A 12726-nucleotide genomic window follows, 5' to 3' on the forward strand; every position below is an offset into this window, starting at 1 on the left:
GCTACTCTGAACTTTGTTCCTGAACTCTGGTACTTGGACACTTTAGGTACCTGCTCCTCAGGGGCCTTGTCACATTCGGGCTATCCACTCCTTGGAAGGCCTTCCTGCCTGGAGAATTCTACTACCCTAGATTGGGACCCAGCCTCATTCAGCTTTGTGAGTACGCTCTTCCATTGCTACAAGTCTGCTGATGGAACCTCCGGTGTACCCCATGCCTTGGGCCACTACCATGATCATCTCAGCAGACCACCTTCTACGCTTCGGAGTGAGTACCCTTATCTACCCAGCTCTGCTGACCTCCTGCACTTCTCTTTTAACGTCTATGCTGATTCTCGGTGTACCCCACACTGCGGGCCACTACTGGATCAACCCTGAGAAGTATTAATCTGAGGAGGAGTTCCCCGGTGTACCCCGCTCCGCGGGCCACTACCAGGTATACCATCATTGAGCTACATCACCACTCTGAACTGTGTCTTCCTTCCCACTCGGTGGGTACTTCACCTACACTCCAGTCTAATAAAGTCTCATTCTTCCTGTGTCCATTTCAGCTGAGGTCACGCCTATTGTAGTGAGTCCCCACAGGGCTTCTCCCTGTGAGTGGAGTCAGCTCTCACTACGATCCAGGGTCCACAACCATACCAGAACATAACAGCAATGAATTAGAAAAAAGCAAACCAGTCTAGATCTCATTCATTCCTGATGGACCCAAACTTTGTAATTTAAAAATCCAACACTGTTCTTGTTGTAGTAACCTCTTACCTCTGTCACCATCTCTTATATCAATGTTAACCTGCTCAAGAGCACAGCATCGTAGATCAGAGAATTGATGTTTAAACTCAACACAATGCGATACCATAGGGGCTTCAAGTTTATTATTCTTCAAACAACATTTGTGTTTAATTAACCTTACTTTTAAGGCTCTAATGGTTTTGCCCACATATAAACAGAGACATGTACACATGAGCACATAAACTACAAAGTCCGTAGAACATGTGGTGAAATCATGCAGACAATACTGATGATGATCCAAAGGATTAGTAAATGTGTCAGTTTGGAGCATATTGGGACAGAAAGAACAATTGCCACAGCGATAATGGCCCAAAAGTCAGGTAACTGTCAAGATGCCATTGGCAATTATGAAACTTTTTTTTGTATTTTATTTTTATTGCATTTTAAACAAAATTTAACAAGACAATTCTTGCATTAGTAACTTAGGGGGTCATTTATCAAAATGCGATAAGGCGTTTTCGCATGCGTTAAGGGCTTATCGCATGCGAAAAGCCCCGTTTTCGCATGCTATAACCCCTTAACGCATGCAAAAACGTGTTTACCGCATGCGATCGCACCATATCGTATGGTGCGATGCAAATTCCAAAAATAGGTGGAGTGTGGGCTGGGTTAGCCTGCCTGTGAAGAGCTAATGCACAGCCATAATGCTGATTATAACAACACCTCTTCAGATTGTGTTAGCTGCTGTGACCATGTGATGTGTCCTGTAAGGCTTATTTCAGACAATTTGAAGGCTCTGAGAGAGAGAGAGAGAGAGAGAGAGAGAGAGAGAGAGAGAGAGAGAGCGCGACTGGCCATAATAGCATGGCCCATAGGCAGTTATTTGTATCCCTAGGGTAGGCCCACCTAGTAACTCGAGGTGGGGATTAGGTAAGTGTGTAGGGGGTTAGGGGCCACTTTGACATGCTACGTGACACCTACAAACAGAACAGTGGTCTCTTGTGAAGATTTGCTGGCCTTCGGAGTGAGGAAACTCACTCTAAGATGAGATTTGGGCAAGGTTCTCTCAACCTAGCTTGATGGACTCAACATCAAGCTAGGTGGAGAGAACATTGTCCAAATCTCATCTTGGAGTGAGTTTCCTCACTCCGAAGGCCAGCAAATCTTCACAAGAGACCACTGTTCTGTTCGTAGGTGTCACGTAGCATGTCAAAGTGGCCCCTAACCCCCTACACACTTACCTAATCCCCACCTCGAGTTACTAGGTGGGCCTACCCTAGGGATACAAATACCTGCCTATGGGCCATGCTATTATGGCCAGGTGCGATCTCTCTCTCTCTCTCTCTCTCTCTCTCTCTCTTGTCTAGGACCATTAACAATGGTCCCCTGGTGGTTGAATGACAGAAATACAACAGGTCTGGCACTTATCACAGAATCTGAAATGGTATCGCAATTTGCACTAACTTAGCTTTTCACACAGGTAATTAGTGCAAATTGCAATAAATCCTATATCAGCATAAAACACACCCCTTTTGCTATCGCAAGCGGTACTTACTGCATTTTGATAAATGACCCCCTCAGTTTGTATCTTGCTACAAAAAGAAAAGGAATATTCCATTCTTTCTAGTACTGTAATAGTAATTAACTCTAACAAATAAGCAATGTTTGGGAGTAGCATCACTTTATGAGCAAATATACATAGGAAATATAAATATTAGTAAACACTGACCCCCCCCCCCCCATTTACAGTCAATAACCGGACATTCATGTAACAATCCCAAAAAGACCTTTAAGATGTTCCGGGTCAGTAAAAAGGTAATTTTGTTCATTATATTTCACCGCACATCTACATGGGTATTTTAACAAGAATCCCCCACCCTTATCTAATACCAATTGTCTAAGATTAAGACATTTTTTCCATCGTAGTTGAGTATTCTGTGCTAGGTCTGGGTATACCCAGACTCTCTGCCCATAGAACATAGACAGTGTGAACGAAAACATAGAAACATAGAAATGACGGCAGAAGAAGACCAAACGGCCCATCCAGTCTGCCCAGCAAGCTTCATACATTTTTTTTTCTCTTAGCTCTTTGGTTCTATTTCCCTTCCACCCCCACCATTAATGTAGAGAGCATTGATGGAGCTGCATCCAAGTGAAATATCAAGCTTGATTAGTTAGGGGTAGTAACCGCCGCAATAAGCAAGCTACACCCATGCTTATTTGTTTTACCCAGACTATGTTATTCAGCCCTTATTGGTTGTTTTTCTTCTCCCCTGCCGTTGAAGCAGGGAGCTATGCTGGATATGCGTGAAGTATCAGTTTTTCTTCTCCCCTGCTGTTGAAGCAGAGAGCTATGCTGGATATGCGTAAAGTATCAGTATCAGAAAAAAATGCATGAAGTATCAGTATCAGAAAAAAATGATCTTAAAACAATTTATTTATCAGTAACAAAAGCAAAGTTAACTAATAGAGTCCCTCTATAATTAACTACTGTGTCTTGAGAATTTTGAAGTAAATCCGAGATATTGATGGAGGTTTCCGCAAGTGGTAATCCTTCTTCCTCATTTTCTCCCCGCTGAGTTTGAATTTGTATGTTATCTTTCTTTTGTCCGGTGTAAAATGCTTTGACAATTACTGGCATGCATTCATTTGAAATTTTCAACACTTGGGTTATATAGCTTTTAAAGAGTTCCACAGGGCTCAGTAATTTAATTATTGGAAAGTTTATTATTCTTAAATTTAAAGCCCGCATATTAGAGATGTGAATCGTGTGCCCGATCGTCTTAACGATCAGGTTCGGATGGTGGGAGGGAAAAATTGGATCGTTAGAGATTGTGAATTGGAATCGTTCCGATTCCAATTCACATTGTTAAATTTTTAGTGAGGCCTGAGCAGATAAACAAAACCCCACTGACCCCCCCCCCCCAAAAAAAATGTTAAATTACCTGGTGTTCCAGTGGGGGGGGGGTCCCCGGCGCGATCTCCCGCTCTCGGGCCATCGGCGCCATTTTGGCTACCATTGATAAAAAGGTGCCGATGGCCCGAAAAAAAAACCCCACCCCGACCCTTTTCAAATTACCCCTTTGCTTCTCCCACCCTCCCGACCCCCCCCAAAAAACCTTTTAGATGTACCTGGTGGTCTAGCGGGGGGTCCAGGAGCCATCCCTTCAATCGTGCCGGTGCCGGTGCTGGAGGTTTCAAAATGGCGCCGATCGCCTTTGCCCTTACCTTGTCACAGGGAGCGACGGTCGCTTGGATTGTTCAGCATATTTATGCATTTCTGGACCATACAATTCTCAAATATTTCAAGGAACAGTTTTGAAAGTGAGAAATGAAAAGGAGAGGCATGTCAAAAAGCCTGATTGAAATGGATTGAATTGGTGTTATTTTTTCAGGGACAGAATGAAATATTTGCTTATTTTTTTTTAACCAAAATGTGGAGTTTTCCCTACAAATATCAGATAATTGACCATTTAGTAAAGTATCCTCAGATGCAGGGAGAAGGCAGAAAATGTAATATTATTTTAAATGGGAGCCTGTTTGGTGTCATTTGCAGAATATGCAATTTGCTTCATTTACTGCCATCATGTAATGTACTCCTCTCTGTAGTCTTAAAATTTCTTTTGATGTATGCCCTTTATGTACCATTTTCTTACTAACATCTCAATTTTTTGCAGCATTGGCTGATGCCATAAAGTTTTGCCTCCCCAATCTTCTCAGTCCCCTGCATTGCACTCATGATGTTTTTTCCTGGTGCACTTCAAATCCCTTGGGAGTAATTTTTAATTGCCCACATAGAGGCAAAGCAGGCATGCACTTTGAACGTGTGTACTTTGTAGCGAATCTTCAAAGAGTAGTTTTACTTTAAAGATTAGCTAGCAGACAGTGTGTGCACTGAAATTACCTGTTTGCTTTGAGCCTGCTACTTGTATGCGCAGCTGATCGGTGCTAAAATAACACGGGTGCATTTCAAACAAGAATGCACATGTTCAGAATTCCTTCCTGACCTAAGCACACTAGGGATGTGAATCGTTTATCTGACGATTGAAAATATCGTCCGATATCGGGGCGTCCCCGATAGTGATAGGAAACCCCACGATTAATTTAGTGGGTTTTCTTATCATAATGGGGGGGGGCGGGATTAAAGGACACAACCTAAAAACACAACCTGACCCTTTAAAATGAGTTTGTTAGTATCCCCCCACCCACGCCATTTTTAAAGATGGCGCCGGCCATCCATTGCTCCTACCATGTGACAGGGACCGTCCAATGGCACGGATACCCTGTCACATGCTAAGAGCAAAGGGCCATCGGCACCATTTTGTTTACTGGCAGTCAACGGCCAGAGCAAGGGAGAATGCTCCCGGGACTCCCGCTGGACTACCAGGTATTTAAAAGTTTTTTTTGGAGGGGGGGTCCGGAGGGTGGGGGGATACTAACAAACTCATTTTAAAGAGTCGGCTGTATTTTTTGGTTATCGGCTTGGGCGCAGCCAATAAAAAAAAAACCCGATCGGACTGCAAGATAAAAATTTCACAATGTGAATCGGAACCGGAATCCGAACTGATACCGGTTCCGATTCACATCTCTAAAGCACACCATCCGAAAGGCCTCTTCTTACCCTGGCTGAAAGTGTGTGTGCCATGGAGCTCCACACAGAATTTTTTGACTGGATGGAGGTCGGCAGTTTTCAGTCAAGCCTGTTTTACCCAGGTCAATGGCTTGAAAATGTCTTCCCGGGGATGGTAACTTTGAAACAGCCACACGAGTGCACATGTACATATATGCACACATGATATAAAATAGGCTGTATGCAGGTACATATGTGCACAATTTTATACAGATGTGCGCATGTGCATGTAAATACCACCTCTACTGTGTAGGTGGGGAGAATGTAGCAGAAATGCACGCCAACATAATTACCAGTTTCCCCAGTTCATTCCCTGTTCACCCAGGTAAAGGTAAGACTTCCTAACCCCCCTGGTTAGCTAGTCTACCTTTTACCCTGTTAGCCCCAATCCTTAAAACCTCACTAACCTCTTCAGTTTTTCTTATTTTAGGACTTACATGCCATCCATAGCAGAAGTACAGTTATGCGGTAGGGGACCCCGGCACATGCTTGAGCACACAGATTTCATTGAGAAATTTAGGGATGCTCATACCCCGCTCAGACCAGGCCCACGCCAGTCATTTTTTTGAAAAAAAATTTTTGTGCGCGTACAGGGAGATATGCAAATACTTGCTTGCTTTTTAAAATCTGCGCAGTGTGCGCCAGCCCGACTTCTACGCATATCTCCTGGCTTTGGCGCACATAGGGCTTTTAAAATTTGCCTTTTAGTTTCCTGTACATTCAGATATTACCATTGGCAGTAATCTCTTTATTAAAACCTGTGAGCTAAAAGAAAAAAAACCCAAAAACCTAAAAGTCTGATGATGTTCAGCGTTACAGAGATAAGACTTTTGGAAGAATGTAATGCAGAGAATGGGTTTCTGAAATTATTTTTTTTAAAGTTAATTTACTTAATATAAGGCTTTGAGGATGAACTTCTTTAAATGAGTGAAACAGGTTACAGTTCTGCAAAAAATATTACTGAGAAAGTTTGTGAGCACACACTTGGGAGAAAGATATGGTAAAATAAAAGGAAAAGGACCAAGTAGAATAATATATAAATCACAGCAGGTTTCTGGTAAGACTAATTGTGGAGCTACTGACAAGGATGTTATCCAAACCCAGAAGTTCATTGTAGTAATAATAATTTTAAATGAGTATACTACCTTTTATTCAGAATCCTACAGTATATGATATATGCTGAAGGAGAGAGCAGAGGAAACTGTGACACTTTATGGCTCCTCAGTCAGTAGGGTGCTTAAATCTCAAGACTCTTAGTTCCTTACTCTGAGAACTATAAGAACAGCTCTTCCTGAAAAGTTAAGGGGTATCTAAGCAACAAAAATCAAAACAACCTAATTAATTATTTGCTAAATGTTCATATTTGTGTCATTGCAGGGTATCTACAGCTGTATCCATGGTGTCCCCATAGAAGACAGGCAATCAGTAATGAACTCACCCTCAGCCACCATGAATAACACACACTCCAACATCCTTCGACTGCTACGAACTGCTAAGAATATGACCAATCTCTCTGGGGTGAATGGCTCACCTCAAAGTGCACTTGACTTCATCCGGCGAGAGTCATCAGTCTATGACATCTCTGAGCATCGTCGAAGTTTCACCCACTCAGACTGTAAGTCCTACCAGCCTGAGGAGAACCTCTTCAGTGACTATATCACAGAGGTAGAAAGAACATTTGGCAACTTGCAACTGAAGGACAACAATTTGTTCCAGGACCATTATCATCACCATCGCCCCCACAGTATTGGCAGCAACAGTTCCATTGATGGGCTATATGATTGTGATAATGCCCCTTTCACCTCCCAGCCCAGATCTATCACAAAAAAGCCTCTTGACATTGGGCTGCCATCCAAGCTTCCCTCCAGTCAGATTGGTGACCTCTATGGCAAATTCTCATTCAAGAGTGACCGTTATGGGCATGATGACTTGATCCGATCTGATGTGTCTGATATCTCTACCCACACAGTTACCTATGGAAACATTGAAGGGAATGCCAAGCGGCGGAAACAGTATAAGGATAGCCTTAAAAAGCGTCCAGCATCTGCCAAGTCAAGGCGGGAGTTTGACGAGATTGAATTGGCTTATCGCCGGCGGCCTCATTCCCCTGATCACAAACGTTATTTCAGGGACAAAGAAGGGTTGCGGGACTTTTACTTGGATCAGTTCCGGACCAAGGAGAATAACCCCCACTGGGAACATGTGGACTTGACAGATATATACAAAGAAAGAGGGGAGGATTTTAAACATGAGGGGCCCTGCTCAAATAGGCAGCATCACAAGCATGGTGGGGATTTTGTATCCAATGAACGTAAGCATGCATCTGGAGGGACACCATGGGAAAAAAACCTCAGCAGCATGGACTGGGAGGACAGGTCATCCACCAACTTCTGCCGTAACTGCCCGTCCAAGCTCCACAACTATGTTGGGCAAAACTCCAATCGCCCAGCATGTATCCGCTGCGAGGCTTGTAAGAAAGCTGGAAATCTCTATGACATCAGTGAAGACAACTCTCTTCAAGAATTGGACCAGCCATCAGCTCAAGTGGCATCCAGTTCCTCCAAGTATCCCCAGAGCCCTTCCAACTCCAAGTCACAGAAGAAGAATCGCAACAAGCTGCGCCGGCAGCACTCCTACGACACCTTTGTGGACCTCCAGAAAGAAGATGTTGCACTTGCTCCGCGCAGCGTGAGTCTAAAGGACAAAGACCGTTTCTTGGAAGGCAGCCCTTATGCTCATATGTTCGAGATGCCAGCGGAGACCACCTTTGCCAACAAGTCCTCAGTGCCCAGTCATAACCCCAGTGGCTACATGCTCAGCAGGTCCCTCTACCCTGACCGGGTCACACAAAACCCTTTCATCCCCACTTTTGGGGATGACCAATGCTTACTCCATGGAAGCAAATCCTACTATTATAGGCAGCCCCCAGGAGCGTTGAAAGCCAGGTCAGACTTCCGAATGGTGAACAAACCCATCTCATCCCTCCATGGGGCCATGCCTGGGCGTTTCCAGAAAGACATCTGTATAGGGAACCAGTCTAATCCCTGTGTGCCTAATAATAAAACCCCCCGGGCTTTCAATGGTTCTGCCAACAATGGGCATGTCTATGAGAAACTCTCCAGCATTGAGTCTGACGTTTGAGGCGGGGGTTGGGCAGGTTCCCCTTACTACTGTCCTAATTTGGAGTTATGAGGCTAGGGCAGAGCTGGCAATGAGTGGCACTGCACCTCTTCCTTTCCTCCTTCCTTCCTAATCATCTCACCTCTACACTGATGTTAAGTGCATATCCTAGCAGTGGAAAGGGGTACAGCAGTTTACTTTTTTATTATTTAACAACTGAAAAGGATATATACATTGTGTGGTAGAAAATAGCTGAATATGAGCGATGAGAAAGAGAGAGCAAAAAAAGAGGACACATTTTCTCAAGCAATTCTTCCCCAAAACTATTTTTAAAAAAGTAAGATAGAAAAGTGAGAGAAGATGCTTGGGGAAAATTAAGTGCCCACTTGTAGAGGAAGAAGGAGTTTTCTCAGAAAAAGATAAGTGGATTTTAGGGCTGAATTTTATAGTATACTTGAAATAGGAGAAGGAGAGAAAATAATGTACAAAATTATAATGTATTGTATGTATATGTATCTACATATATATATATATATATGTGTGTATGTATATATATGTATGTATATACAATTCATTATATATACATATATTTATATATACAAGGAAAAGTGTTGTGAATTCAAGATGATGAACAAGCATGGGGTATTACTATGCTGACAGAGTTGGCCTTCCACTGTAGAAGTTTTCTTGGTCAAAATCATTGCAGGGAACGGAGGGACTAGGTGTAAAGTCCTTCCAGTACTGCATAAATATAGATTTTGTTTTTTTCTGAATACACCAGCCTTCATTTCTCGAAGGGCTCAGTTTCATGTGGATAGATTGAAGTGGGGCTGGGGAAGTCATAGTTTAGCTTGCACGGGTGCGGACCTTGTTCATTAGTTAAAGCCTATTCGGCACCACAGTGCCATATAAAGGGTGACCCTCATCTGACACAGGAAAGAGGACGAACTTGAATCAGTCTACATGCTATGACCAGGAAAAAGCTGAAAGAGTTAAGAGTTAGACAGGCCTGAGGCTACTTTGAAAGTTCACAATGCTTCAGTGTAAGTTGTCTGTGGTAAATCATTTAAATTCAAGTTGAAAAGGAGAGAGAGGATCAGAGAATAGAAAGGGGGGGGGGGGTCTTTCTTTTCTTTTTTTGCTTGGTTAAAGGTATTCCACACACCCCCGGTTTCCACCTTGAGTATTACAGTAGCTGTTAATTTGCAGTTTCCTGGCCACTGCTATTATTAGGAAGAACCAATGATGAGATCGGTAGCTTGCCACATATTTTGTTGATATATCACATTTGAAATTATTTAAATGTGTACGTTGTGACTTTTACAATTCTTTTTTTCTGTGTGCACTTGATTGACTGTAAAGTATATTTAAAAGATAAATAATGTGGGTTTTACCATATATTTTACTTGATAATGTTCAACTATAATAGCAGAATCTTCTATGGCAGCTAATGGTCATTAATAGATGTTATAGACAAAGGCTAATATCTGTTTAAAGGTCAATATATATATTTTGCCATTTGGCTCTCATTCCTGGAATTTGAAATCTGAGGACTGGAACATGCAGGACCTCCAGCAATCCGGGGTTTTAGTTCTAGAGCACTGATTGCTGAGAACCCAGGAGAAAAGGGCCAAAAAGAAATTCCTGAGAAAAACACATAGCCGGTGAGCTGTATAGATTCAGACTGCTCAGTGGTCTTGATTTCAGGGAGCCATGTCGTTTACTTAGAGCATTTGTAGGAACTCACCAGAGTTCTAGTTCTGCATTATAACCAAAGGTTTCTAGAAATGGTTCAATCCTTCTAGAACTAGTTCTGATAAAAAACAAAAACAAAAAAAAAAAAACAACCTGCTTTTAGATAACACCGAGCTATATTAATCTTGCCTCCTAAATGAATAGCTGAGAATCATACAAACCTCATATCAGAAGAAAGTTAAAAAGTCTGAATATTTTTTATAGCACAAGGCAAATCTATGTCAGTGTAAAATTGAATCACACTCTAATGGCATTTCTTTACCCTTGGCTTCACATATTCCAAGGAGAGCCAGTGTTTTGAGTGCATCAGACACTTGTGTCACACTACTGCCTTGATACAAGTTCTGAAAAGTGTGCAAGTTCTTGCTACTATTTTTTACAACATAAAATGGATGGCCATTTCTTGGAACCTACTGAAATCAGTAGGGTTCCTTTAAACAGATGTAAACCATTCTTTTGAGGTCTTTGAACTAGGTCACGTGCCCTGCACAAAGCTGGCACAGCAGGAAAAGCGTGTGGAATACCTTTAATGGAAGGGACCAAGAAAGTAGTGATCTATTTTATAAATCATATCCTATTCCCTATCACTTCTCCCCATCACGTGATTTTTCCCACCAAAGGAACCAAGGCCTCCCAAGGCCCCCTTTTCTAAGCTGAATCTCATGATCTCACACATCATGAGGAACATTTCAGCTTCATCCGTCTGTAGAGAGCTCATCAAAATCAACAATTATTCATTTCTATGTACATTGTGATACGAAGGTCATCTGAAAAAGAGGCCTGCAGAGTTTTTAAAGCTCCTGTATTACATCATTCTTGGTTGTTTAAAAAGTATCACAAAGTCTGCTAGGAAATTAATTTCCTTATTAATTCACTCATTTTCAGAGCTTGCTTTCTAGCATTCGTTAAAACAAAGCTATGAGATTTTTTTTCTCATGTAAGGGGATGCTTGCCTGGAAATGGAATGCCCATAATTGTTTTTCTGGCTAAGTTTCTTCCAGGTGTTTATGTTTAGATATGCATAATCAGCCATTGTTTCCCAGCTTATTGGGCTTGATTCAAACGATTTTGATGATGCCTCTCTGGAGAGAAATCATGGGAAGAAGGTAGGGAGGGAGAGAGAATAGATCCGTTCCACCATCAGGTAATGTGAGGGTCACGGAGAGAAGGAAAGAGCTTGCTAAAATACCGGGAAATGCTGCCGATAGATTTACACATGTTCTGGTTTTTGTAAATATTTTTGGGTTCGTTTTTGTTTGTATAAATAGGTGTTCAACTTCTTTTTTTTCCCCTCCCACTGATAATCAGGGTGTCTGGAAGACTGACTTTCAGGCTGGCTGCAGAGCAGGGTTTTCTGCACATCCAATGAACTGATGGAAATAAACACAGAGCAGTAGGAATTGCCCTTAGGTATTTTAAGGACATGGCATGCTATGCCAAGGCTCCAGTCCTGGAATCGGAGCCAGCTCACCTTGTGAACGGGCATGCACAGTCCGCATCACCCTGTTTCAAACTTGATACCAGCATCTTTTCACTTTAAGCATCCTTCAGCACCCACATTTACAGGGTCACAGACTTGTCAAAGGGAATTTTGACCGGTGCTCTCACAGCCCTCAGTAAGTGACATGAGGGTCAGGGCATGAGTGCAGGTATATTCCCAAGACAGAGGTTTGGGTTAAAAGAAGATTATGATTTTGGGGCTTTTTTTTTTCTTTTTTTGAGAGTTTTTAGTGCTGCCTAACCGTTTTTATTCAAGATGTTCTTTCATTAAAAAAAAAATGGAAAATAAAACAAAAAGAAAACCTACTTTCAAAAGGTTGCTGTTCTTAATGATAAGGTACATATGACGTCACGGATGTGGAAGGCATGGGTATTTAACTAGACGTGTGTCCAAGATCGGTAATAAAGCTGTGTCATAACGTTCCAAAGAGAAGTAAACGTGGTGCATTTTGACCATTGTTGTATCTGAACAAGTTCATGTGGAAAGTTTCCTTTCATATTCTGGCTTGGATTCATCTAGTCTTTCGAAGCATTATGTGATACAAAATAATGCGAATGATATATTGTGGCCTCCTGTAACAGCACTCACTAAGTAACGAGGGATTGTGACAAACCACCACAGGTAGCCTTTTCACAATCTGTCAGTCCCTGACAGAAGACACACCAAATTCTGATGTCAAATTCTGTGCTATGATAAGGCTCTGCCTCTACTGACCAAACTGGTACAACAAAGCAGGGCAACTATATTCTGATAACAACATAACCAGGGACCATTATTTTTGGTTTTCATTTTTGCCCAGGAATTTATCAGGGAAAGAAAATTCATAATTTTTCAGGGAGAACATCGGAATTTATTTTGGTGCTCAGAAGCCTCCCACTGTCCCATTCCCTCCCAACCCACCTAGTTAAACTGATCCCTTTACTCCCTTCCCCAGCATTTGCCCTTTTTCTCCCACTCTCCTTCCACCCTTTCATTGTCTCCCTTCTTTCCA

General features: G+C 42.2%; 1 protein-coding gene across 1 annotated transcript in view; it reads left to right on the forward strand.

The window, feature by feature from the left end:
* The window catches only part of LOC115083325 (glutamate receptor ionotropic, NMDA 2B-like), a 127199-nt gene extending 117339 nt beyond the window's left edge, over positions 1 to 9860 (forward strand). Inside the window, exon 10 of the mRNA XM_029587126.1 lies at positions 6737 to 9860. Coding sequence (XP_029442986.1) covers positions 6737 to 8500 — 1764 coding nt within the window. The 3' untranslated portion in view covers positions 8501 to 9860. The remainder of the gene's footprint in view (positions 1 to 6736) is intronic.
* Positions 9861 to 12726: the final 2866 nt, after the last annotated feature.

Source organism: Rhinatrema bivittatum, chromosome 2 (genome assembly GCF_901001135.1).
Source record: "Rhinatrema bivittatum chromosome 2, aRhiBiv1.1, whole genome shotgun sequence".
NCBI lineage: Eukaryota > Metazoa > Chordata > Amphibia > Gymnophiona > Rhinatrematidae > Rhinatrema > Rhinatrema bivittatum.